A 27,046-nucleotide genomic window follows, 5' to 3' on the forward strand; every position below is an offset into this window, starting at 1 on the left:
GACCTCTCAATTTCTTTATTTGCAAAATGCTGTCTTGAGCATTTACTAGGTGTAAGCACTGGGCTAAATGTTTTGTTTATATTGTCTCATTTCATCCTCAAAACAATCCTACAAAGTATTTATTATTTTATAGATGAAGAATCTGAAACAGAGAGAGCTGAAGTAACTTGCTAAGCAGCTGGGCGATACTCACCCAAGTCTGACTTCGTGAGAAATAGGTTTAGCATAGTGCCTGGAATCACAATAAGCACTCCACAAATGCATAAACGGGTTGGGTGAGCAAGGAGAAATCTAAGATCCTTTTGGTTCAATTCTACGCTAGAACAAAACGCTATGGGAACTCTCATTAAACAAGGGAATAAAACGTAGTCCTAGGGACTTCCCTGGTGGTGCAGTGGATAAGACTCCATGCTCCCAATGCAGGGGACCCGGGTTTGATTCCTGGTCAGGGAACTAGATCCCACATGTATGCTGCAACCAAGAACCCTCATGCCACAACTAAGACCTGACACAGCCAAATAAATAAATAAATAATTTTTTTTAAAAAAAGAACAAACCAAGAAATCCCACTGTAAATTCATATGAGAATGCGATCGCTAGCAGAAACAGCCAAAGACCTTTGAAAAAGATCCCTAGAGTAGGTAAGAAGGTAAGAGCCAAGCCATGCAGTTAAGATATATGCCTTAGAGCACATCAACCCTGATTGTGGTCCAAATGGCCAAGATAATTTCCAAGGTAAAAACTAAAGAAAAAAGAATAAGAGACCATCTCTACAAGACCTGAAATGTTTAAAAAAAAAAAGAGAGACTCTAGTACTTCTACAATAATCTTTGAAACTGGCATTTATAGGCATTACTTTAAAGAAATCCTCAAAAAAATCTCTTATGGATCTAGGGCAGTGATTCTTAACTTTTTTGGTATTTGTTAAGTTTCAAAATTCCTTTAAGAAATTTTGATTCTTTAAGGATCTGAAAAAAGCTATGACTAATGTACACACACACAAACAAAATTTCATATACCATTTGTGGGTATTCCTGAAGCCCATTCATTGACCTCTTCTCTAATGAGAAGCCGGAGTGCACCAAGTCACCACCGTTTTTGGTCGTTATCTAAAAATGACTTTAAGAGCTCCTCCTGTATTGCCTGGATCTGAAGCTAGTTGGGACTAGGGGCTCCCTGCTCTCTCCAGCTAGAGGAACTTCCCCTAAATCCAGCTTCCCATTGGACTCCTGGTTCCTTCCACAACATTCCACAGGCTCCAGGGTCCCCTGATGCTGGGCAGCTGGCTTTCCTAGCCAAGTGTCATAAACAATTAATATCCAAACCCAAACCACTAGCTGCCCAAATAGTCTGGTTGCCCTCACAAGTTTCCTTATAAGACGAGAACAGTAAGGGGAAAGTGCCCTATTAATGAATGCAAAGGCACCGCGTACCCTGAAGCAGGGCCAGACCCCCTTATGGCTGTGTGTGTGTGTTGGGTAGGGGGGTGGCGGGATCGAGAGGCCCGTGACCTCTTTGATGACACTGTAAGGTTTCTCAGTTAGACTCATTTATTAACCCATTCCACATGACTCTGTAGAACCCCTCGCAAGTCCTTCTAATTACAGGTAGTGACCACAAAAGGACACGCAATTTGTCCTTACCCATTCTTCTAGGACAGGTAGTGATCAAGAAGGCATCCATTTTACACAACCCCTTACCAGAGATATAGAAAACCTCTGGTTTTCTGGTTACTATAAATCTTATACCTCAAGAACTCTAAAACTAAAGTGCCAGGCAGTCTGATACCCTCTGGAAAACAAATCACAATCTCTTACCCCCATAGCGAACTATGAGAGAGAAATAAATAGTCAAATAAACCATTGTATTTTAGGCATAATCACTCCGCAGAACAGATTCAATAAAACAACTGGGAGAAAAGTGCTTCAATTAATCAGAGAAATAAATACTTTAAACAGAGCTAGCCCCTTAATCTAAGTTGATTATTTCTGTTCAAGAGAATTCAATTCTAAAACAGCAGGTATAAAATCAACTAATACTGACAAATAGAAAAATTTCAAAGGAAAACATGAACACAAAAGCAAACTGAATCCTGCTTTAATTGAAGCTTGTGGAGTATAAAGTCCTACGGAAACATTACAGAGAATCTTCTGGAAAACAGGAGTGACGACAACCCCTGTGGAGAGGCATATGAGAGTAATTCATAGTTCACCAAGGCCTCCCTGTATCGAGACCCCAGGGTACCCAGAAGATCTCTTCACCATCACAGCCCTGTGCCCCATCCTCTCCAATCTTGATTTCATTATAAGATAAAAGGGGCTATAGTATTTGAAATTATTCTGGCCTCGAGAAATTTAAAGGCATCAATGAGTAGAACATTCAAAACTTAAGTAACTGTAACAAGGAGGCCAGCTGACCTTAACAAATTACTTGGCTAGTGAACAGGAAATGGATTGAATCATCCTGGACATAAATTTCATTAAGGCTTCAAACTATCCAGGAATAAGTAACATGATGATACCATTTTATAATCCAAGTTTACAAAAAGTTTACTGCCCAAATCAAGTACTGTTTATGTCTGCAGACAGCTTATTTCTAAAAGATCACCGCCCACTGCAAGTAGCCATGTGTCTCTACTCTTGTTTCTTTCTCTGTGTCAAAAATACCAATTTGACTTCTTCAGGAGGAATGGACAATCCAAGATTATACAGTAAAAGCCTGAAGATGTTGAAAAGTCTAAAGGCAGGAAATACACAAAGCTGGTAGGGAAGACAAATAAAAGTTGTTTCTAATTCATTCTAAAACCCAAGACTTGCATTACCAGTCCTTTCTTCCTGAAGTCACCCAGGTATTAGTGAGGAGAACCCGGACGTAAAGTCTGTGAAGGAAAGGGAGTTGACGGACAAACTGCCCTGTGGGTGACAGTCAAGGAGAGAAGAGGTAGAGGTTTGGCGGTTAATGACTAAGTGCCTGTCCAGCCTGCCCCTCTTCTTCTCTTGGCTTGGATCAACCAATGTAGATGCGATGGAAATCATTGGCACCAAAAGCAGCATTACACTTGGGACATTTGCGCTGGCGGGTGTCATAGCGGGTCTTCACACACTCAAAGCAGAAAACATGAAAACACTTGGTAAGTACAGCATCCTTTTTACGCATGTTGCAACACGGACAGGTCAGGCGTGCCTAGAAAAAAAGAAATCAGAGTCAGAGCAACCATAAAGGTTTAGGACCCAAATGGCTCTTATATATAAGCAAAAAATCCACTAAGCACTAAGACAGTAATAGCACCGCACGCCCCCATCACACACACATGATAAAGCATTCTCTGTTACCTTCAAGTAAAGAAGTTCAGTATTTATTATCCTAATCTGTTAGTAGGCCACTGTAGGCCAAAACAAAAAAACACACACAAATCACTGAGGCAGTTTTTCTAACCTTGTAATCCTTAATCTCCTCCATCAGAATCTCATCACATTTGGGTACATTGTCTGGTTTCTTTGTGGTCTCCAGCTTCCTTCGAAGTCTAGAGATGTCCTCCTGTGGTGGGATAGATTACCCATTACACACTCCCCCAGATCTGTCATTTTTGAGAAAAATTAATTGCTCCAACCTGAACTTTCTGTTGCAGAAAGAAAGGACTTTCTGTCCTTTCGTGCCTAACTATATTTTAGGAATGTAGAGAATTGCAAATGACAAGCTATTTTCTTTTTTTTCGGAACAGGCAACCACAATCATATCACCAAACTTCAGTTGCATCTAACTACTGTCAGTTCAGTTCTGCGAAACTCCAGTGTAAGTTTAGAGGGATTAAATTTTAAAAAAAGAAAAAAAGATGAAAATTTGATAGGCCACCTTATTTTAAGGCAATTAGTTTTTAGGCTGAAGATAGATTGGATCAGAATTTACAGACTTATAGATAACTACAGAAAGGCAGCATGAGAAACAGTTGGCATGCAAAAAATAGAAAAAATTGTAGAAGAATTTAAAGAAGAACTTTAAAATTCTCTAGTGTTTTTTTTGCTGCTACTTCTTTACGATTTCACTAACTCATTCATTTAAATAAATAAGTATTTATTTCATGCCCATTAGGTGGCAGGCACCATGATAGGCTTTGGGGATAGCTTTCAGTGAAGAAAACAGACTCCATCTCTTCACTCAAGGAACTTACAGTTAAATAGGAAATGACATATTGATATGACAGACCAATGACTCTTTTGTAACATAGGTCACCTTAGAGCTCAGAAAATACCTAAAAGGCAAAAAGTGAAGAAAAAACAACTGACCTGGGCCCGTTTGAAATTGAACATATCTTTTTCTTTGGTGACACTGTTCTCCACAATCTCATCCTGAAAATCATGTAGCTTCTTCTGAGCCAACTCCAACTGTGCTTTGAGGTCATCTGCAAGCTGGGCTGCCTCCATTGCCTATGAGGGATGTATGAACAACATTAACTTATCACCACTTATTTCCAGTGAGACAAAATGTTACCAAGCCCAAGGAATAAAGTGAACCTGTAATTTTATCAGTGTTAAACTTATCTGTTCCTCTGAAGACTAACCGTCACTTTAGACCACAGAGTAATCGATCATACCTTGCGTTTATTCATCTCTAAGGCTTGGGTCCTAAGACCCAGCTCCTTCTCCCCTGTGCCAATGTTGCTTTGTAACAGATGCTCCTTCTCTTCCAGTTTCCTCACTACCTGTAACTGGGCATCAACCTTAGAAAAAGAAAATCACATTTTAACACAAACAGGAAGGAAAAACACAAAAAATTGACTAGGCTCTGTTAATCCACAGGCCCACAAAAGAGAATCTGTTAGAAAACTCGAACTATTACTGATTTTATCCATGAACCTCTCAAATTACATGCAAGACTATGGTAATTCTCTCATCCCAACGTTCAGATGTAATCAGGTAGCCACTCTTACAGCTTCTCATGCAGCCTTACAGAAATTTTTAAGATACACAGCACGTGCACACAAAGACATACACATTTTTAACACAAAAGGGATAAATAGATGAATCCCTTAATGATATATTTAAACATTTTTCCTTATTAGCAGATCCACTTTTGTTTAAACAGCTGCACTGTACTCCTCTGTAGGGATGTATAATTTATTTACCAGTACCCAAATCATGTACATTAGTTTTGGGGAGTTTTTCCTATTACAAAAAATGCCACAATAATCATTTTTTTTACTTGTATCTTCGTGTAGAAAGCACCCTATTTCAACAGGATTCTGGAAAGCTTTTTTCATTCTAGTTACCTGAGTCTTCAGAGTCAAAACCTGGTCTGCCAGCTCCTCCTTCTCTTCTTTCAGCAGCTTATGGATCTGATTGGACTTGATACGTTCTGACATGAGCTTGAAATTTGCATCATCCTTCTCCCTCAACTGCTGCATCAAACGGATATTTTGCTCCTGCATGTCTTCAAAGGCCTGGCCTGTGACGTCCATCTCAGAGAGGAGAGCTTCTTCCTCCTAAAATAAGAAGGAAGAACCTTCATTTTAATGGAATCTTCTAACTCCAAAGAAATGCACACAGGAAACTAAACTTTCCTACTGTTGTTATGGAAATAACCTAGTGACAGAGAAGACAGTTTTAAGAAGCTTAGTTTTGTCACTAGGTTAGCCCTAGGAATCTGAAGCTATTGGCATTGATTGTTGGTCTGATGCTCATTAATTGGTCCGTATTTGAGGTCAGCTGAAGCAGACTAAAATTATACACACCATAATCTAGCAAACTGATCAAGTAGGAGTTGGTTAAGAAAATTTCTATCATAAAACCTCACATTTTCTCACACTTTTCCACAATTATAATACTGACTTGAATCTACAGACTTTTCAACTCTGAAAACATCTGTTTCATAACAATCTGATAGGTGAAAAACTGAACGTAAAAATAGTTTTAATTTACATTTGTCTTATTATAAATTACAGAGCATCTTTTCATACGTTTAAGAGCCATTTGTTTTTCTATGAATTATTAATATCTTTCGTCTGTTCTTCTATTGGGCTTTTGAGTTTTCTTCCCTATCATTTTTTGGGGATATTTTAATATATATTAGAAAGATAAGCCCTTTCATGATAAGAGTTAGAAATATTTTTTCCAGGTTTCTCATTTACCCTTTGGCTTTGCTGCCATGTAGAAGTTGTTTTGTGTGGTCTTTTGTATAAGTCAAAATTATCAATCTTATCTTTCATATTTTTTAGACTTTTACTAATAGTTAGAAAGGTCTTCTCCACTTCAAATTTAAAAAGAAATTTATCTGTTTTCTTCTGGTTCTTTTATGGATTTCTTTAACATTATATATATGTTCCATTTGGAAATTATCTTAGTGTAGAGTGTTCAAATATATCTCCAACTTTTTTCCAAAATTATTTTGTTTTTGCCCACCACATTTAATCGTCTTCCTTTTACTTGCTGATTTAAAACTATATCTTTTGCACATATTAAATACCCATGTGTACTTTGGTTTATTTATGTACCTATATGGTTTTTCCAACCATTTTTGGTATCTTTATTATTGAAAGTTAATAAAATCCATTAGGACTTAAAAATAAAGAAATATATGTTCCTTATGAGAAGGGGACAAGTCTCTATAGTTCTATGATCCAGAAACCACTACAGTTGACATATTGGTTATTTATTTGTAACCTATTTGGGGAACATGATTTTCTTGGTTTCATGTATTTATAATCATAATGTGTATAAAATTTTATACCTTCTTATAAAATTTTATATTCATTACATCCCCTGATTGCAGATCAGCAGAGAAACGATACATCCCTCAAGAAACAGTTTTTGAATAACTGGCTATCCATTTGAAAATAGAAGTAAGTTTCCTTCCTCACAAATACACAAAACAAAGTAACTGAAGGATGAGAGACTTCAATGTAAAAACAAACATACAGGAGAAAAAAATATTAACCAAAAAAAAAAGACTGGAATGACAGGGCAAATTTCACTTATCAAGTAAAATTTACTTAAAAAGCTCATTAAATAAAGAAAGCATGCCCACCTGCTTGGCCATGGCCAGCTTCTTCTGCAGGTATTCTATCTGCTCCTCTACTGCCCGGATCTTCCTCAGGGCATCTTCATCAGCCATTTTCTTGTTCTCTTTTTTCTCCTTATCCTCCAGATCTTTGAGTCTTTGCCTTAAATCTTCCAACTATAGGAGGAAAGAAATCACACAAAAAGAAAAACAAAAAAGCTATAATACAATTTCAAAAATCAATTAATACTGTGGACAGATGGAGGGCCCATAACACCAAAAGAACCTTTATAGGATTATGGAAGGAGACAAATGATACACTAGTGCACCACATCACAACCCTGCTTTAACATCACTCCATTCCAACATCACACGCTTCTGCAAGTGGCTTTTTTTTTTTGCGGAAAGCGGGCCTCTCACTGCTGTGGCCTCTCCCTTTGCGGAGCACAGGCTCTGGACGCGCAGGCTCAGTGGCCATGGCTCATGGGCCCAGCCGCTCCACGGCATGTGGGATCTTCCTGGACCGGGGCACGAACCCGTGTCCCCTGCATCGGCAGGCAGACTCTCAACCACTGCGCCACCAGGGAAGCCCTGCAAGTGGCATTTTTGAGGAGTGCAAATGTACTTTTCTTTAGAATAGTTCTCACTCTTTTTTTTCCTAGGCTCCCAATTTTAAAAGAATAAGGCATTCTTCCCAAAAGTAACCAGAAAAAGCAAATCAGTATGACAATGATTTATACGGCACAAAGGGGAACAAAAAGTTTGAAAAGGTTACTCCTATTCCCCGTAATTCTGATATACCTTACCACCTAGTGGAAAATCTGGAAGTCTCTATATTAGATGGTCTTTGAAAGGGAAGAAAATGTTGCTAAGTCTTAAATCTAACTTTAAAGAAACTACAGCCTTCAGAAGTGTGAAGGAGAATCCCACAAATGGAAGATTTTGACCAGAATGACAGGTAATGGCAGATTAGATTACCTCTCCCTTAGACTTCTTTTCAGCTGCCATTAGCTGAACCTTGTCTCTCTGTTCCTTTGGGGCAGAGCGGTACATATCTAGCAATAGTTTCATCTCCTTTTGGCTCTCCTGTGCCTTCCTATGATGAGGGTGGTAGAGGGGAATGGTGTAATGAGAAAACAAAGGGCATCAGAGCAAGGGAATTTTGAATTATGCAAAATATTTTACAACAGTTCTATTTTACACTTTATATAACACATCTAAAAGACAAAACTTTTGCACAGACTATCAAGAGATTTCTGGATACACTCAGAAAGTATAGAAAAGTAAGTTTGCAAAAAAGACTCATTTCTCCCATCAGACCAAGTTCTCCAACATAGTTATAAAATAAACACTTATGGCACTTGTTAAATAGGCAAAGTTCTGGGGCGCCACTCGTAGAAACTGAGACTCTGTAGGTCTGGGATGGAGTCCAGGAATGTGCTTTAAGTAAGTCACCCAAATAATTCTGATACCGCACTTGGAGGAAAAAAAATTGCCTTAAAGAAAGCAAGAGGAAGAGAGAAAAAAAGGGAGAAAATTCAAAGTTTAAAATATACTGCTATTCCTAGATTTGACAATTGAGTGATTAACCATCGGCTAAAGGCTAAAACTTTATCTTACTAAATTTTCAAACCTCTTAATTATCCTTTTATATACCAAAGAAGTTCAAATGTTTTGAGCTCAGTAGTCCCTTAAATCCAAACACCAATAAAGGCTCAACCATGACAAACGGGGAGCAAGAAGGAACCGGTTCTATCAGAAAAGGTATGGCTGAGCAGGATGAGAAGCAGCGATATGTGAGATCACGGCAGTGTTTCTTGACTTAAAGGTCTGTCTTACCGTTTCAATGCCTGTAGGAGTAAACCTCCTAGAAATCTCTTAAAACGATCTGATATACACACAGACTACTTAACTGTCAGGCAAAGAGATCAATACTGTTCAAGTTATAGCGATACATATTCTACCTACTATAATTTAAATTATAATTAATGCCAACAATTTACCCAAATCTAGTAAACAGCAGTATTTACTTCCAATAATTCTCATGAGTGTTACCTCAATCATGACATCCTTTTCCTTAATTTGGATTCATGAAGAATAAGGCTACAACAATGGGGTTTACTGAGACCTGATCACTGAACCAGAGTATACAATAGCCACACAGGCCACTGAAGTCGTACACTTGATCAAGAATTGAGACCACATTAATTGTACATTTAGTTACACCTGATACATTACAATTATTGAATAAGCGATGCCATCATTCAAACATTTCATGCACGATGTCCTAACCTTAGCTTTTGAGTCAGAAAGTTACTCTAAACATTGCTCTTACTTGAGTTCAATCTTCAATTGTTTGATAATTTCTGCTTCCTTCTTCCTTCCATCATCATGTTTCCCTTTCTCTTTATCCTTAGCAGAATCTCTCTCTTTTTCTGACTCTTTTAGTTTCTGTTTCTCTCGTTCTCTCTCCTTTTCTTTCTCCCGCTCTCTTTCTCGCTCCCTCTCTTTCTCCCTCCGTTCTCGTTCTCGCTCTTCCTCATCGCGTTTGGACTTAATTTCGTTGACTTCCTCCTGAGATGCCTTCGATGCGGTGGACTGGGCAGACAAGTCCTCAGGATCTTGTTTTAGCTCTGCAGGCTCGTCCTTAGGGTCCTCAGTACTGGACTGAGACTGCAGGAGAGCACTCCCACTGCGCAGCCGTGTCTGGGAGGGCAGAGAAAGGAAAGCAGCACCCACACTTACGGTGACCACACCACTCTCCTCACCCCAAGACAGCTTTGCAAACTTAACAGAAAATAATACTTATTCTCCCCCTCCTGGGTACCTTGTTCAGGTCAGACTGGGCTTCTCTCAGTTTCCGCTTATACCTCAGGACCTCCCCTTTCAGCTGGTGATTATGATTCTGGAGGCTACTGATGAGGTGGCGCATCTCCCGGTTTATGGGGCCTTAAATACAGCAATAGCAATGTCAGGAAGAAGGGTGACAAGGGCAAAGGCACAAGGAGAGAAAGTGTAGAACACAGGAGGGACCGCTGAGAAACAGGGAGAATTGACAAAAGGAAGATTCCTTCTCAGAAGATGAAAACAAAACTGGCCAATCTGAGTTAAAAAACAAGCACCCAGGCTGTAAACCAAAATGAATGACAGGATTTGAATTAAGGTTCTTTAGGACTTCTGAGCTCCATAACAAACCCTGGTGACCACGCTGTGTCTTTCAAGGAATGCATGTGCAGCAGACGAACTACAGGGTGGAGCCAGAGTAACTGTACCTGCTTGTTCATTGGCAGCAAGGGTCTGCTCAAATTCTATCCTCAGCATTTCATACTCCTTGCGGACCTGGGCCAGTGTATCTTCTAGCTGGATCACTTCGGTCCTCAGCTTCTTATGAAGACTAACCTCATCTCGCTACACACAGAAAAAGGAACCAATCAAAAATTCTTATCAAAATGTGGACATGTCATCATATTCTATTACTGTTTCCTAAATTTGATCTATAAGGATCAAGATCCTTATCTACATATATAGATCTTTGATCTATAAGGATCTAAGAAGAAAAAGAGAAAACATCAAGAAAAGAGGGATTACTCTGAAAAGTTCCAATTCAATCAATACTTAATGAGCACCAGACAGCTACAAAACACTCATCTGAGAACTAGCAGGAGACTCAAGAAATACAGGAAATGGCTCCTAACTGAGAATATTACAATCTGGTTGGAGAACTAAAGAAGAAAACAGTATATAAACAGTAAAGTAAGATATACTCAACTCTTTGGCAGACACACAGTAAAAGACAAACTACTATAAACATAACCTTAAAGGCAATGGAAAATACAGAAGTGAACACATGAATGAAAGTTTCTGCCTTAAAAAAATTATTTACATATGCCATTATATGATATAATGGCTTGTAAGCAGTGATACAGCTTCTATACACTATTCTCCCCAATGCACATAAGACTCCAGCCATACTAAACTATTTTTTTTACATCTGCTGTTCTCACTGCTGGGAATGCCCTTCTCCTATTTTTATCTACCAGTAAACTTGTATTTATCCTTAAGAGTCATACTGCACTTTGGCAAGTGGAATCAGGACGGCTCCACAGTCAAATCAGATGTTCTGTCTCCTTTATCACTGCACCTTTTGGATATACTCTATTGCAACACACTGCATTCTACTGGATACTGTTCTCCCCACTAGACTCTAAGCTCTCTGATGGCAGGATGCCCACCATCTAGCAGAGTAAAGACCTACAGCCACTCCATAAATGTTTTCTGAATGAATAAAAGATTGAGCATAAGAGAGTAAAATTATAAAATTTATGAGGGAAGAAGCTTATATACAGAAGACAAAGCTAGGCTGTTACCTCAATGAGCTCAACTTGGCGTTGGTGGGTACCCCTGGTGCCATGAAGTAGGGTCCGAGCCTCATCCAAGTGGGCTTTCAACTGCAGGCTCTCGTTGTACAGGACAGAGAACTGTGACTGCATGCAGCGATATTCTGGAGTCTCCTTGACCACTTCCTCCACAGCACTCCGCAATTCCACCTTAGGAGGGCCCAAAGAAAAGAAAAGTCAGAAGCAGAATCTAGGATGCTAGCCTGGAAATAAAATCTTAAACTCTCTGACGTCTTGTGCAACTGAGACAAACTTTATGAAATCTATCTACCTATTCCTCTAGTTACATAAAATCTATCCTAACTTAAATTAGACCCTCCAAGAGGTGGTACCTGGTACCTGTATTCTTCCACCCAAGGATTGTTTTATTTGATACATGTTTTACATTATGTGTCAACCTAGATCCAAGGACACTAGAAAAGCCCTATGAAATCTGTCAGATCTAGGGACAGAGAACAGCACTATGAAATTTGTCAGGATACTTATTTTAAGAACATAGTTGAGGACCCTAGCCACTAACTTGTTCTCTTTATTGACAGTCACAGAGAAAAATATTTTTGTTACTGTATCAAAAATACTTATGGGGCTTCCCTGGCGGTGCAGTGGTGGAGAGTCCGCCTGCCGATGCAGGGGACACGGGTTTGTGCCCCGGTCCGGGAAGATCCCACATGCCGCAGAGCGGCTGAGCCCGTGAGCCATGGCCTCTGAGCCTGCGCGTCCGGAGCCTGTGCTCCGCAACGGGAGAGGCCACAACAGTGAGAGGCCCACGTATCGCAAAAAAAAAAAACAACAAAAAAACTTATGCTTCTCCTAAGTAACTGTTTACTTTAATTACCCAAACACATCAACTGACTCAACTCAGGTTGTTTTTGTTCTTTTTTTTTTTTTTTCAGTTCTAACATCTTTATTCATATATTTACCTAGAAACAAATAAAATTATAAAAGATAGGTGGTTGTGACTGAAAGAGGGGTGGGAAGACTTTCGGAATCTACTTTCTTCCCCCCAAGAACCAGGGAGAGAAAATTCTAATGGGCAGGTTTGAAAACCAACAGGATCACTGACCATGTTTCTTTCTCTGCTTTGGCAGTTAGAAGCTGCAGAGGCAGATTCTGTGGCCCACATTTGGCAGTTACTGACATGGGAGTGGCCTACGTACTGTAGCTACATGCTTCTTGCATGTATCTTGTATACAAGCCCCATTTTTAAAACCCACTTTGGATCCTCACCCTAGTTCACCCTACTCCTCATTTTTTCTCAACAATTCTTAAGTTAGTGCCTTTGATTCAGCCAATGTATTTTTGTAGGTTGCTTTAAATCCTTTTCAGAAAAGGCAGGGTACCAATATTAAGTATATATATAACTAAATAAATGGATATAGCAACAAAACTTACATTTTTCTTTCCCGTAATAAATTATGACGGTTCACAACACATATGTGAGTTATCAGCAAAAAGTTTCATTTTACTGCCCCTCAGAGTTGTGTCTCCTACCTTCAGCTTTTCATTTTGCGTAGTGACCTCCTCAAAGTCTTGCCGAAGTTTCTCCAGCTCACAGTGACGGTTCTGAGCCAATTCTTTGTTCTCCTCAAGTTCTGCGTTCATTTCCTCAAACTGGAGAAAAGGAGGAAATAGCAAAATGAGAGTAAAGAAAAGGAATTTCTAAATCATTCCCATTCCTAAGCTTCCAGCTCCACTGATCCACTCTTCTAGCAAAACACCACGTTGTCACTTGTGAACTTGTGAACACAATCCTAAGTACCTAACACAATACCTGACACCAGGTCAAAAAAACAAACCCTCGGGGAGTCGCGATTTTACCTTCCGGGCATTGATAGTGATTGTGCCGCCATAGAGACTGCTCCCTGCACCGTATACTTTATAACCTTTTGAATTCACCTATGGAGAAGACAAAGATTCTTTAGTGAGAGGCCCTAAAATTTTAGTCTGATAACCAAAGTACTTTCAAAGAAGTCCATTTTTTCTCCAAGTACTACTACCCAAGTCCATCCTTTCTGAGTAGACTCCTTAAAATGATTCTAGTCTTCAAACTATGAATAAAACAGCACTTGCCCGTTCTAGGACTTCTACTAAGTGTCGATTGAGTCGTTGTTCCCTCTTTCGAATTTTGTCAATATCCCACTGCAGGTCATCAATCATGGACTCCAGGACAGATACTCGTGACTCAGCTGTCTCCACTTTACTCTGCAACTTGGCGAACTACATCCCAAACATAGGTGTTCAGAAAAATACAGCAAAAAAAAGACCAGGTTAGAAAAGGAATGCCTTATATCCCAAATCCCACAAAATTAACCCATGCTTATGTGTCATTAAAGAAAAGGTTTAAGTAAAAGCTATTTCACCCTCTTCCTAACACATGAGTATAAAACTGAAATCACAGGTTTAACAGTTTGGGTAAGTCACAATCATGAAAACTGTACAAGTCTATAAGAACTCTCACGAAGAAAAGACTACTTAAGATTCAATAATTTTTCTGCCTCTGAGAAGCACCATTTCCCTATATAGACCACAAACCCATCAGAAAATATGTTTTTTAAGAGACAAAAGATAACATCCTTGATTTTACCAGACAAATATTTTAGGAGATAAAAATTCAAATATTTATTTAGAAAAGACAGCTATCTTTACCCTCTACTTTCCCTTCCCATATTCCAACAAATGATAATCCAAAGAGAATGGAAGGAAAACTTCCATTCTCTTTTTTAAGCTGAGCCCAGGGCAGTCTAGAATCAGATGCTATAAAGATACAAAAATCTATGTTGTTCTCTACTTATTTAGGAGATGTACATAGCTAATGCTATTTAATACTTTAATTATAAAACTGTTACATGTCCACATTAATCTACACATATCTTTTGTGTTGGTTTTAAAATATGGCCCCCAAATTCTTTGACAGTCCTCCCAACAAAAGGTGAGGTCACTGTCCCCTCCTCTTAAATCTGGGTCAACTTTGGTGACCCAGTGGAAATGATGCTACATAACTTCAAGGCTATGTCTGAAAGGCCATGCAGGTTCTGCCTGATATTCTTGAAACACTCATTCTCTGGAAGAAGTCAGCTGCCATGTAAGAAGTCCAACTACCCTGAAACTTCCATGTTGGAGAGGCGACACTCCAGTGGACAACTAAGATGAGCTCTTAGCTGACAGGCAGCGTCAACAGCCACCCATGAGGTGGGAGTTCCCTAGTGGCCCAGTGGTTAGGATTCAGTGCTTTCACTGCCGTGGCCCAGGTTCAATCCCTGGTCAAGGAACTGAGATCCCACAAGCCACGTGCCATGGCCAAAAAAACCCAAAAAAACAAGAGAAAAAAAACAAAAAAAACAACCAGCCGTGAGAGCCGTCTTGGATATCAGCTCAGCTGAGCAGAGCAATATGTCTCTCCAACTTAGTAATGCTAAATGAGATTTGGGAAAGGGCTGGTAAAGGAAGACCTTTTCATGTTGGTAGCACCCAGCTTATGCCTTAAAACATGACAGAAAGTTATACTGATTTTTTTACTACACTCCAATTTCTTTATAAGCACCACTATACTCTAACCCCTTTGAAGGTTGATGAAAAGTATTAATAAACTTCCCAAATGATTCCCAGGCAACCAGCCCAGCATGCACCTTGGCACTGGAGTTTAGGAAAGAGGACATAATGAAGAACATAGGCTTTGAAGTTGAACAGACCTACATCCAAATCACAGTTCAATCACTTTCTGGCTGCGTGCCCTCAGACCAGTCATCAGTTTCTTTGAATTTGTTTCCTTAGCAGTAAAATGAGAGTTATTTGACCATGAGAGATAATATTCGTAAAGTACTTAAGTGCTAGGCACTAAGTAAACGGTTAACTATTAACTTACCAATAAGCATAAGAGTTGGGTGGCCAAGCTAAGGTAGGTCAAATTTCAGCAGAAGGCTTATCACCACATTGTCTCAATCATTTTATACAATAAACAAACACCCAAATCTTGACATAGTTTGGTCGTGGCACTATGTGTGTCCAAGTTTGGATTGAAAACCCACATTCCTCAAGTTCATAGGTCATCATAAATGCAGTATTTCCTACTGCTCCATTCTCAGATAAATTTCTACCAACCTATTCCTCAGTAACACTGTACATGGTCTTTTATATTTGGAGTAATTTAATATTTGGGGGTTTGGTGTGTTGTTTTGCAAATCTCCATGATGGTAATTCTTCCTAAAAACTAAGATCCCAAAATGTCCACTTAAACAGAGGCAGAGTCAAGGAGAAACGTTCAATTACTTCCTTCCCTTAACCTTTACTCGGATTTTGATTTCTCAGAGCTGGTTGCTTTAACCTGCCCTGCATGCTCTTCAGTATAAAAACAGGCTTTCTAGAGTAAGATGATGTTTGAAGCACTTAGTATTCTGAGTCAATGTCTGCCACAGGCCACTGGAAACTGCCATCTCCTTTCCGGTCAAGTACCTCCTGAGACATGGTGCAATGCTTCTCCTGAAGGAGGTCTGTCAATTCTTGTAGCCTCATGTCCTCTTGTGCAAGGAAGGAATTCAGCTCCTGCACTGCTTCCTCCACTATCAGATTATCTGAGGGAGAAGAACTGTACTTTAGTTTAGTTAGCATCTATGGTGTCAGATTTTACAACTGTGTATCCCACCAAAGCATTAACATGCTATCTCACTTTATTTTCCTGAAAATTTCAAGAAGTAGGCTGGTTTTTATTATCTTCACATGACACATTAAGAACCCAGGCTTGCATAGAGGACTTAGTCCTTCGTTAAAGCACTTGCTTAAGGAAATTAGTCAACTTTGTGCTTCTGTAGAGGTAGACACAGAGGCAAGGTCACCTAACGCCCATCCCTTTCTATAAAATTAAAATGCCTTGAGAAAAGAAAAGGAGAGGTCCTATAACTTTATTCAGATAAGGCACAATCACCAAAAAAACCTGCATTTTAGAATTGTAGACAAGACAGAAGTATCTCTAATCAATGTCAGACTTAATAGCAATAAAATTCTATTTTCTAAGGCTGTCACAAATTCCTGTTATTCACTAACAGCAACGTGAAGCATCTCTCTGTTGGGAAAGAAGGGAAGGGCAGGGCAGGGAGCAGTAATTTCCTTGTTCAAATGAGCACCTATAAAATCATGAAGAATAAAGATAAGAGCATAGAATTACTTATCATATTCTGGTATACTATGCCAGAGGCACTCCTGAGGCTCAAAAACCAAAGTGTGAAAAATAAAAAAATGGTCATGAAGAACCTAGGGGCAAGACGGGAATAAAGACACAGACCTACTAGAGAATGGACTTGAGGATATGGGGAGGGGGAAGGGTAAGCTGGGAAAGAGTGAGAGAGTGGCATGGACATATATACACTACCAAATGTAAAAGAGATAGCTAGTGGGAAGCAGCCACAAGCACAGGGAGATCAGCTTGGTGCTTTGTGACCACCTAGAGGGGTGGGATAGGGAGGGAGGGAGGGAGACGCAAGAGGGAAGAGATATGGGGACATATGTATATGTATAACTGATTCACTTTGTTATAAAGCAGAAACTAACACACCATTGTAAAGCAATTATACTCCAATAAAGATGTTAAAAAACAAACAAACAAACAAACAAAAAAAACCAAAGTGTGCAGTATTATTTACAAAGAAGGTAGTAAATCTACAGAACTTACCATACCAAATTAGTATGTTTAAAATCAGTCACAGATACTATAGCTGAAATCCAAATGTTAGTAAATGAAACCACATACTCTCGGGTTATATACTGCCCCTAGAGACAGTTATCAGGAAGTAAAATTGGCACCACTCTTAGAAACATAATACAGGTTGGTCATGCGGTGGCTTTTATGGTTTTCAACCAAGATTACCCATCAGAATCACTTGTGAACCTCTAAAATTAGATACCTAGGACCCATCCTATACCTACTAAATAAGAATAAACATGGGCAGGGCCAAAAAAGAGTATGCTCCGAAAACTCTCAAAATGATTCTGATTCATAACCCAAGCTAAGAACTAGGGGCTGCATTTTAGTCCTCTTAATATCTTAAAATATTGAGAATAAGGCCCAGAATACAGTAAGAGCTCAATAAATATTTAGTGAATTAATAAACAGGCTGATAAATGTAATTCTTTTGAATCAAGGACCAAATAAACATGAGGAAAAAAATGAACCGCCAAAGGTTACAGTTGATGCTACAATTCATACTTTATAACCTTTATCTCTTAGAACGTTCAGCTTATCAATGGCAATTGCCTTTTATGTTATAAATAATAGCTTAGCAGTTTGTAACTTGTAATGAATGTTTTTATTTTTTAACTTAAATCCTACCTTAAAATGCATGCCATCAAAAAGAATAATTTTAGGGCTTCCCCGGTGGCGCAGTGGTTGAGAGTCCACCTGCCGATGCAGGGGACACGGGTTTGTGCCCCGGTCTGGGAGGATCCCACATGCCGTGGAGCGGCTGGGCCCGTGAGCCATGGCCGCTGAGCCTGCACGTCCGGAGCCTGTGCTCCGTAACGGGAGAGGCCACAACAGTGAGAGGCCCGCGTACCACAAAAAAAAAAAAAATAATAATAATAATTTTAAAGTACTGTTTAATGTGTTACTCATTTTAGTTCCTTTTTAAATACAGCAATTCCTTTACTTGATATTCATTTATAAAATCAAGTTTCATAACGACATAGCCTCTGCATATAGCATATTATCTGGTACACCATGCATACTGTATAAACCATAATGCGTATGGTATATCCGTGTGGCATATTACTAATGTTTAATAATACCTTCTAACTATTCAAGTGGAGCCAAGGGAGAAAGGAGTAACATACAGCTCGGTTTACATTAGGTGACAGGGAAGATTTATAGCCATTCATTCACCATTATGTAAGCACCCACTAGACACCAGAAACAGTGCTAGAAAATGGAGAAACAAAGAAAAGTGAGGCAAGACACTGCACCAAGAGACATAGCTGAGCTGGGAACGCACAAGTAGATGCAATATATGAACACAAAAGCCTGGGAGGACACGAATAATATTGTTTACAATGGCTGTCTTTGGAAAGTAAGATGGAAGGACTTGTGTAGTGTACTTTATGTGATTTCTGATTTGTATATGTTAAAACAAGTATCTGTTATCCAAATAATAAAATACAGAAATACACAAACACCCTATTGGAAAAGCAAAGGAAACTTTTGCCCACAAAATATTCACAGGTCTTTAATATGCCTCTTCTTTTAATTCTATTGATAATTTAGCCCAAGTATCTTAAAAAACAAAACTACAGAGTAAGAAAATTCTTATTTTCCCAGCCAATGGTTCAACCTCCATTGCATTTGACATATTTCTTTCAGAAATGAAAGGTTAAACATCTTAATGACAATCAGAGAAATTAATATATTACAACTAGACCAGGATTATTATTTAAAGCATGAAATCAGGGCACTTAAGAAGATGCAACCTGGGGCTTCCCTGGTGGCGCAATGGTTGAGAGTCCGCCTGCCGATGCAGGGGACATGGGTTCGTGCCCCGGCCTGGGAGGATCCCACGTGCCACGGAGCGGCTGGGCCCGTGAGCCATGGCCGCTGAGCCTGCGCGTCTGGAGCCTGTGCTCCGCAATGGGAGAGGCCACAGCAGTGAGAGGCCCGCGTACCACAAAAAACAAAAAAAAAACAAGAAGATGCAACCTGGACTTCCCTGGTGGTGCAGTGGTTAAGAATCCGCCTGCCAATGCAGGGTACGTGGGTTCGAGCCCTGTGCCGGGAAGATCCCACGTGCCACGGAGTAACTAAGCCCATGCACCACAACAACTGAGCCTGCACTCTAGAGCCCATGCGTCACAACTACTGAGCCTGCGTGCCACAACTACTAAAGCCCGTGCATCCAGAGCTTGTGCTCCGCAACAAGAGAAGCCACCGCAATGAGAAGTCCGCGTACCGCAATGAAGAGTAACCCCTGCTCGCCGCAACTAGAGAAAGCCCGCGCGCAGCAACGAAGACCCAACACGGCCAAAAATAAATAAATTCAAAAAAGAAGATGCAACCTAACTACACAAATACTTAACTACACTGAACAAATATAAGTTTTTGCATTAAATCTAATTAGTTAACATAAAATAATACTTTTATTTCAAATAGACACTTTTCCATCCCTATAATATTTTGTTTTATCTTTTTAAACACTAAAATCTAACAATTCTAAAGCCTGAGTCAACTTTTTTTGAAAATATTAGAGATAACAGAAAAACAAAAAACAAGGACATATTAAAACTGACTCCAAGAAATTTAATTAAAAATAAATATGTAAGTCTGAAAACTACAAACTAGCATACAAAGGTGAGTTCCTATTTCTCCCCCTCTGCTTCCAGTCTCCTGGTTTTTGCCTCACCTCCACTGTTCAGCTTCCGTGATAAGAGCTCCACTTTTTCTTGCAGTTTATCATAGACAGTCACAATCTGCGACACAGCTCGGCGGGAGGACTCCACACGCTCCTGCAGCTGAGATTCCATCTCTTCACTGGAACTGCTGGCCAAAGTAGCAAGGAAAGAGAAAGCTGGCTCTTGCCCTTCCCCTGAGGACACAGGGGGAAAAAAGAAGCCCCTAATATTATAAAACTGGAAATATCAAAATCTATTTTTTCCCCTTAAATGGAGAACCTCAAAGCGAAGCTCTACTTCAAACACCCAGAAAGCATGAAGTGGCAAATCCACCACCAACACTCACCTCTCTCTCGGTCATCTTTCCGTTCCTGATTGCTATCAGAGTCTGGTTCCGGCTCAGGCACAACAAGGGCTTTTCTTTCTGTGAGTAGGTCTCCCAAACCCTGCTCCAGATCATAACGTTTAAGGATGATACGGATGTTTTCGTCAAACTGGAGGAGGGAAGGTACAATTATGAAAATACAAAAGGAAACAACTTTGGAAATAAAGAATCTGCTAAGGAGAACTACAATGCTCAGATAAAAACAAGCTAGCTACCTGACTCCAGTACCGGTTGACGATCAATAGTGAGGCATCATCGGTGGCCTGTCTTCGTTCCAGTTTTTCAATGTGCTCACGGAGTTCATCTTCAATGGCTTGCCGTTGATCCAGCATTTCTGCCAGTTTGCGATTTTTGGCTTGCAGTGTTCGAATGTCTAACTCCTCCTGCCCCAGGAAACCAGTCTTATTAATCTCCATAAAGAAATTAGACAAATCAGTGGTTAAACTCAACAGGGGCTAATATGTGCATTACTCAGTTCCTATGAAAAAAGATATTTATTAACAAAATCTTACAGCAAATAATGGGATAAGAAGTAGAAGCAGAAGAAATAAATAAAGGTAAAGGTCTGTGATGATGGGAGGAAAGAGTGACACACATACACTAGAACCTTGACTTCACCCAGCTCACTGTTCTAGTCACATGTACATCCACAAAATACTGCTACTGTGAGGCTCCACCATCCAGCTAGATCACCCTCTTCCCCAGTCAATCAGCTATCTCCTAATCACTGCCCGTCATTTATTCAAGACTTTGACAACCAGGTCCTTCTGTATCCCAGTCCCTGTCAACACATCTGGTGACTTCAATATACATGTGGACATGTACCTGTGTGGACAAACCATCCAATCCTCTAGCATCTACACTGTCAGCATTTTGAATTCCTTAACTCCAATGATTACTTCCCTCACTGTGCTTCAGCCAGACATTTCAAAAGCCACATCCTAGACTTTTGTCATTATCTGGAACTGTGTCACATCTGAAATCTTAAATTCCAACTTTCCATTCTCTGAATAAAACCATCTTTCCAGATAGCTCATGCTCTTATCTCAATATAGCAGTCTTCATCTGGATCTCCAAAATTTTGAACTTTCTCCTTTCTCCTCTGTCTCCACTATCTTCCATACCTTGACTATACCGTATAATACATTCCTTCAAACTCCTGCCTATCAGGCTCCTCAAGTTCTCTGCCTTTAATCTTTTTATTCTACCTCTGCGAACAAACCCCAATCTGAATTAATCCACGTATTAGACTATTCCATTCCTATACCCAGTATGCTGAGACTTCTAGATAAGGTCATTAAACCAGGGAGACTGGTGCCTTTATAAAATGAATTCTAACCTGAGCAGATCTTATCATTTGTCCGGAAATGTTTCTTTCTGGATCAAGTGATCTAGCTCCTATTCTACACTGAGGCAACGTCAAACTACCAAACCCTGTCTCCTCTCACATCACACTAAGCAGGTGACTTGGCCTCCGTTTTAAAGAGAAAACAGAAACCATCAGATGGAAAGTTCTTCAATTTCCTATCTCCTAAACCCATCCACACAACTCACCAACTTATGCCCATATTCTTAAAACCTCAACTTGTGCTGAGGATCCCATTCTCTTCTGTTTCTGCAAAAACGTCACTCCATCAGTAATTGTGTACCCCTCTCAGTATCTTTAACCTCTCTCTAAGAAAAGCTGGTGGGGGGTGGGGGGTGGGGGGGGGAGGGAGGGAGAACTTCAGACAAAGAAACAGCATGTCGAAATGATTACATTTTTACTTTACTGAGAAATTAAGAACCGTTTATTAGCGCACCAATTTCTCGTTTCCCTTTTACTTTGCTCTCTTCCATTTGGTTAAACAGTCTCGATACACCAAAACAGTCAACAGCTTCCCAACTGGACCAGTTTATGAATACTATTAATAAACTATATCTTTAACCTCTTTTCTGAGCATCACCTTCCCCTTCTTTGCTCCACCTGAAACCTGGATAAGAACACTGTTTCCCTGCAGGCTTCTCCAGTGATGGCTGTTTCTCTCCCACATGCTGTGAAGCCCTGTGCCTGGAGGCAGGTGGGTGTCCTCCTTGCTCTCCACTGCCACTAAGCCATTATCCACTTTGCTCCCTAAAACCTCCTAGCTTTGCAGCTCATGCCATTGGTCTGGACCACCTGCCACCCTGCCTTGCTGCACTCACCTATAAATGCCCAGGTCACTTCCCCACATTTCCTGAAGATTTAGCACCTGGCTTGTCATCACTCTCTCCAATACTACTGATGTTGTACTTCTTACTGATTTCAATTCCCATATAGATGATCGTTCCTGTATCTCAGATCCTGTATCCTGACCTCCTCTCCTCCAATGATCTTGTCCTTTACCTCCCTCAGTCACCAAACTCCCAGTTATTCCTATTCGTGGTCTTAGCTGTACCTGGAAGTTCTCTATAAACTCAATTTCAAACAACCCATTCTCTACAGTTACCACCTGTTTTTCCAGCTCACTCTCTCTAGTTTATCAACTCCAACAATTCTTCAACTCCTCCAGGATCTATTACACAATCCACTGGTCCTATACCTTCGTCCTGTACCTATGTCTTTCACTCCTCTCACTTCCTCACTTCCTTATCAAACTTAAATTCCATGACCAGTCACACTGTTTGATACCCTTCTCCTCCCTTGCTCCATATTTGCCTGCTGAAAACCCCAATCCTGGTAACATCCAACTCTTCACCTACATCCATGAAGCTAAATGTGACTAGAAAAAATAAAGCACCATGCTGACTGGTCTCACTTTAAACTCATGCTCACAGACTCAGGTAGGTCCTCAGTGCTGCCCAGCAGCCCTACTCCCTCTCTCTAGTCCGTTCTCTCTTCAAGGTGACTACTTCCTACCTTCTCCTGTCTCTTCGCACCTCCAAAACTTCCTCCCCCATCCTCACTCTCAGATGAGTCTTGCTTCTGATTTCACTGAAAAAAAACAGAAGCAATCAGAAGAGCATGTCCACCTCCATCTCCCACAACCCTCACTACTGCCCTGCTTACATCTGAACCCACATCCCTTGCCTTCCTTCTTGTCGATAAACCATCCCTCTCCTAGTTAAGGCCCATTCTCCCACTTGTGCATCGTATTACATTCTTTCTTCTATTCAAGGACATCACACCAGTAACTGTCTTCTTTTTCTGCTACATCATCAATTTTACCCTCTCTAGCAAATCATTTCATCAATAAATAAAAATGCTGTAATATCTCCTACTTTAAAAAACAAATTAAGAAAACCTTCCCTCAACCCCACATTTCCCTCTGGCTAAGGCCCCATTTTCTTGGTTCTACTTTACATCAATACTCCTCCAAAGCAACATCTCTGACCTCTTTTCCCTCCTCTCATATTCTCTTAAGTTCACTGCAGTCAGGCTGCCATTGCCGCCACTCCACCAACACAGTTCTTGTCAAGTCTCCAGTGAAATTTCTAAGGGTAAATCTAAGTCTCAGTCCTCCCCTTGCTCAACCCATCAGGAGCACCTGATCAACCTCTTCCTGAAACACTTTCTTCTTTTGACTTCCGGGACCCCACTCTCTCTTATTCTCCTCCTACTTCAATGGCCCCTCTTCAATTAGTCTCTTCTCACCTCCTTGACGTGAAGGGTTGCAGTGCTCCAGGGCCCTGTTCTCAGACTTCTTTATCTATGCTCATTCCTTATGGGAGAGCCTATAGTCTCATGGATTTAAATACCATTTAAAAAAATAATGATTATCAAATGTACAGCTTTAGCCCAGATCTCTCCACAGACTGCAGATCACCTCATCCAACTACCTATCCACTCACAGGTCTAATAAATACCTCAAACTTACATGTCCAGTTTCAAACTCATGATTCATCCCCCACAGCTCCCAGAAATCTGCTCCTCTCATACCCTTCCCTAGCTCAGTTAGTGAAAACTGCATACTTCCAAAATCCTGGGGTCATCGTGCCTCCTTCCTCTCATATACTTCACCCAATCCACAAGCAAATCTTGTCGACACTACCTCCACAGTGGCCCAAGCCACCATGATCCCTCAAGATTACGGCAACAGCCTCCTACATGTAGCAGACACTTTTGCGCCCCATGCCACGATCTGTCAGCCTTCCAGACTTCAGCACACCTCCGGTGAACAGCTCCAGTCACCCTACCAGTGTCCCACTTCAAGCATACCTTGCAGTCTCAAAGTTTTTTGCTCCACAACCTCAGTTTGTTTACTACAGCAACCTCAAAGTGCAAAGGAGGAGTTACTGCCTTCAAGGGCAACCTTCAACCAACTGGGGCAGGGATCCGTGGATACATGCACCAGCTCCCCACCCTTAGAGAGGGAGAGTGGGTGGGAGGAGAGGGAGAAGGAATGAGGAAACAATTTTGCTAACTGAACTCCTGCTTACAACCCTTGCTCCCCTACAGCCTATTCTCCAAACCTAAGTCAGAGCATGGTACTCCCCTGCTTAAAACCTTCCAGTAGCTCCTCACGGCCTTCTGGATAAAGTCCAAAATGGGACGTGTGTTTGGTGCTTCCCTTAGCACATGTGGTTATCCCTGTGAAGAGCACGCTTCCCACTCTATTATGACAGTCTGTTCCCTGCTCAGTGCCAACCTACAAGCTGAAGTCCAGGGGCTGTCCTTAGGGTAAAGCACAGTGTCTGGCAAATAACAGATTCTCAACAAATATTTATTATTGAATGAATAAATGTCCTTGGGATGCATGACGTGAGACAGTGCCAAGACAAAAATCACCTCCTGGCAACAGGAGGCTGATGAACCCCAGACAACTTCAGAAATGATACTTATCAACAATTTACTCTGAATGTTCCTATTATTCTCTCTGATCCTCAATTTCAAAGAGTAGATGTGGTTTTGTAGGCTATACAAATGTGAAGCATTTTTACACCATATCACCATGGCTGAGCTCCAAAATACAGACTCCTGACCTATTATAGTGAGCTTCTGATGTCTAATGGACATATAACATTACTATAAGCTGTTGGTGTATAACAGTCTAATAAAACTGTCAACTCCATAACAGCAAGAACAATATCTATTTTATTCACCATTATAGCCACAATGTCTAGCCCAATAAAAACTATTAATAGTACATTACCATGTTAAAGGTAATATTCCTTAGCAGGAACTCTTTCATTTCATCCTCTCAAAAACCCAGTGAGTTAGGTACTATAATTACATTTTATAGACAAGGAAATAAGAAGACACTCTCTCGGTGATTTTCTACATTGCTTCTTAGTACCTGGCACCTAAGTTTTCAATGAATGAAAAATCAGTGTATAGCTCCCTCACTAAATACCTATAATGCTAAATACCTCAATGCTGTATCAGGGACCAGAATCTTCAGAGAATATAAACATACCTTTAAAAATAAAGCTCAAATGTCAATATATTTCTTCTTCAGAAATGAGCAATGCATCATTTCATCTACTTCTGGCTGTTTTATTTCCCTCTTCTTTTCAAATCAATTTCCCTTACTCCAGAAGGCTTCCGTAAATTATTACTTTCAGGATGCCACGAACAGAAGAAAAACACACTCTCACAGCATTGTTTCCACATACCGTTGAAGAGACACTCCCGAGCTTAATTGTTTCCACCGTGGTCCCTGAGTCTTCAACAGCTGTCTTCTTCTCCGGAGGCACAGATGTGCCAGGCTCTCCAGCTACTCTTTTATTTCCAATTCCTGACATCTTGGCACAAGATGATAGCTGTTTTCCTGGAGAGAAAAGAAGACAGAAACTTAGGTAAGTTTTGCAAAGAGAACTAAAGAGGGTCCACCTATGATGTAAAAACTAGCAGTTTTTCTGGCCAGTCCTTTAACCTGGATCCATCAATTCCACACTCAGCAACATGATCCTTAAGTTTCTCTTGGAAAGAGAAAAATTGTGGAGTAAGAGTCACAGCTGAATTTACGGAACTACAAATTTCTAAATAGGATGCTGCTAAGAAATAAGCCAATGGACAAAGGGTGAAGAGACCAAGAAAAATTTCAGGAATCTCATTTCCTGAAATGTCAATATCTGAAAAGTTCAGTTTGATTAGAAAAGAAGTTAATTCTATAGTGTTGGGAGAATCAGAGAGCTGAAAGAGACCTGGGAGATGTCTACTAAATTATTAATACTGGACAAGTCATTTATCATCTCTGAGCCTCAAGTTCCTAAACCAGAAATAACAACAATATAAGCTTCCTATGCTCCTTATAAGGAATAAGTAAGTACAGAAAGAATTCTGCATAATGCCTAGCATGAAGTATGCACTCAGAAATGCTAGCTCTCCTTTATTTATTTGCAGTTTCTTCTCTATATCCAAACGCTCTCCCCACTAGTTTGTGCAACCCTGTGGAAGCTAGACCTGGGTGTGAATCCCAGTTCTAACTTTTAGGGAGCCATGCTGCCTTGGAAGAGTGAGTTCTCTATATGCACAATGCAAGAGAACAGATATTCTGTCTGCCCTACTTGCCTCCCAAGGTTTCGGAGCTCATAGGAGGCGGAATAGATGCTAAAGCACTTTACTACTTCCATCAACGAGACTACACACTACTCTGCTTCCAATTCAAGCTCCAGGAGAAGGGTACCGGTGGCAGCAACCTGAGTGGGACCTCGCCTGGAGAGAGAGGAGCAGGACAAGGGCCTCAATCCTACTCGAGAGGGGCCAAGGTCCCCAGCACCCGGATGGGCCAACTGCAGGCCCCGGAGAGGGAGGCCTGGGAGCGGGAGAGGGTGGAGATCCCGTTGCCTGCAAAGTCCCTCCCACCCTTGTCAGAGATCTAACCTGAGTTCTTCCAACTTGCGCCGCCCGGGCGCAGAACTCTGGGCAGTTATTCACCAAGGTCCGCGTAGCACTCCCACCTCTCACCCCTTACCCGCAAGCGAAGACCAAGCTAGGCTCCCGGGA

The 27,046-nt window shown here is 40.6% G+C and overlaps 1 protein-coding gene across 3 annotated transcripts; it reads right to left on the reverse strand.

Annotated features, from left to right (window-relative positions):
* Positions 1 to 1,445: 1,445 nt before the first annotated feature.
* Positions 1,446 to 27,046, reverse strand: RNF20 (ring finger protein 20). Of its 3 annotated transcripts, none has more exons than XM_082843470.1 (20): positions 27,015 to 27,046; positions 25,714 to 25,868; positions 20,355 to 20,522; positions 20,101 to 20,248; positions 19,766 to 19,948; positions 15,840 to 15,958; positions 13,461 to 13,607; positions 13,209 to 13,286; positions 12,882 to 13,001; positions 11,361 to 11,540; positions 10,266 to 10,401; positions 9,821 to 9,942; positions 9,329 to 9,699; positions 7,972 to 8,089; positions 7,021 to 7,170; positions 5,267 to 5,479; positions 4,592 to 4,717; positions 4,284 to 4,424; positions 3,436 to 3,537; positions 1,446 to 3,183 (listed from the first exon to the last, which is right to left on the reverse strand). In XM_082843470.1, exons 2-20 carry the CDS (start codon positions 25,840 to 25,842, stop codon positions 3,007 to 3,009), a joined length of 2,928 nt encoding a protein of 975 aa, XP_082699596.1. In that variant the 5' UTR covers positions 25,843 to 25,868; positions 27,015 to 27,046; the 3' UTR covers positions 1,446 to 3,006. The 3 variants fall into 3 exon arrangements, with proteins under 3 accessions (XP_082699596.1, XP_082699595.1, XP_082699597.1); XM_082843469.1 differs by having other exon boundaries at positions 26,924 to 27,038; XM_082843471.1 differs by lacking the exons at positions 25,714 to 25,868; positions 27,015 to 27,046 and adding an exon at positions 23,018 to 23,069.

Source organism: Leucopleurus acutus (genome assembly GCF_964270905.1).
Source record: "Leucopleurus acutus genome assembly, chromosome: 7".
Classification (NCBI taxonomy): domain Eukaryota; kingdom Metazoa; phylum Chordata; class Mammalia; order Artiodactyla; family Delphinidae; genus Leucopleurus; species Leucopleurus acutus.

What these genes read in the sequence shown, in the direction of transcription:
- RNF20 (XM_082843470.1), bottom strand. Translation starts at nt 25,842, where the DNA reads ATGTCAGGAATTGGAAATAAAAGAGTAGCTGGAGAGCCTGGCACATCT. An exon ending in TCAACCGGTACTGGAGTCAG is followed by an intron (nt 20,249 to 20,354) that starts GTAGCTAGCTTG and finishes TCCCTCCTCCAG; the next exon opens with TTTGACGAAAACATCCGTAT. An exon ending in TAGTAGAAGTCCTAGAACGG is followed by an intron (nt 13,287 to 13,460) that starts GCAAGTGCTGTT and finishes TCTTCTCCATAG; the next exon opens with GTGAATTCAAAAGGTTATAA.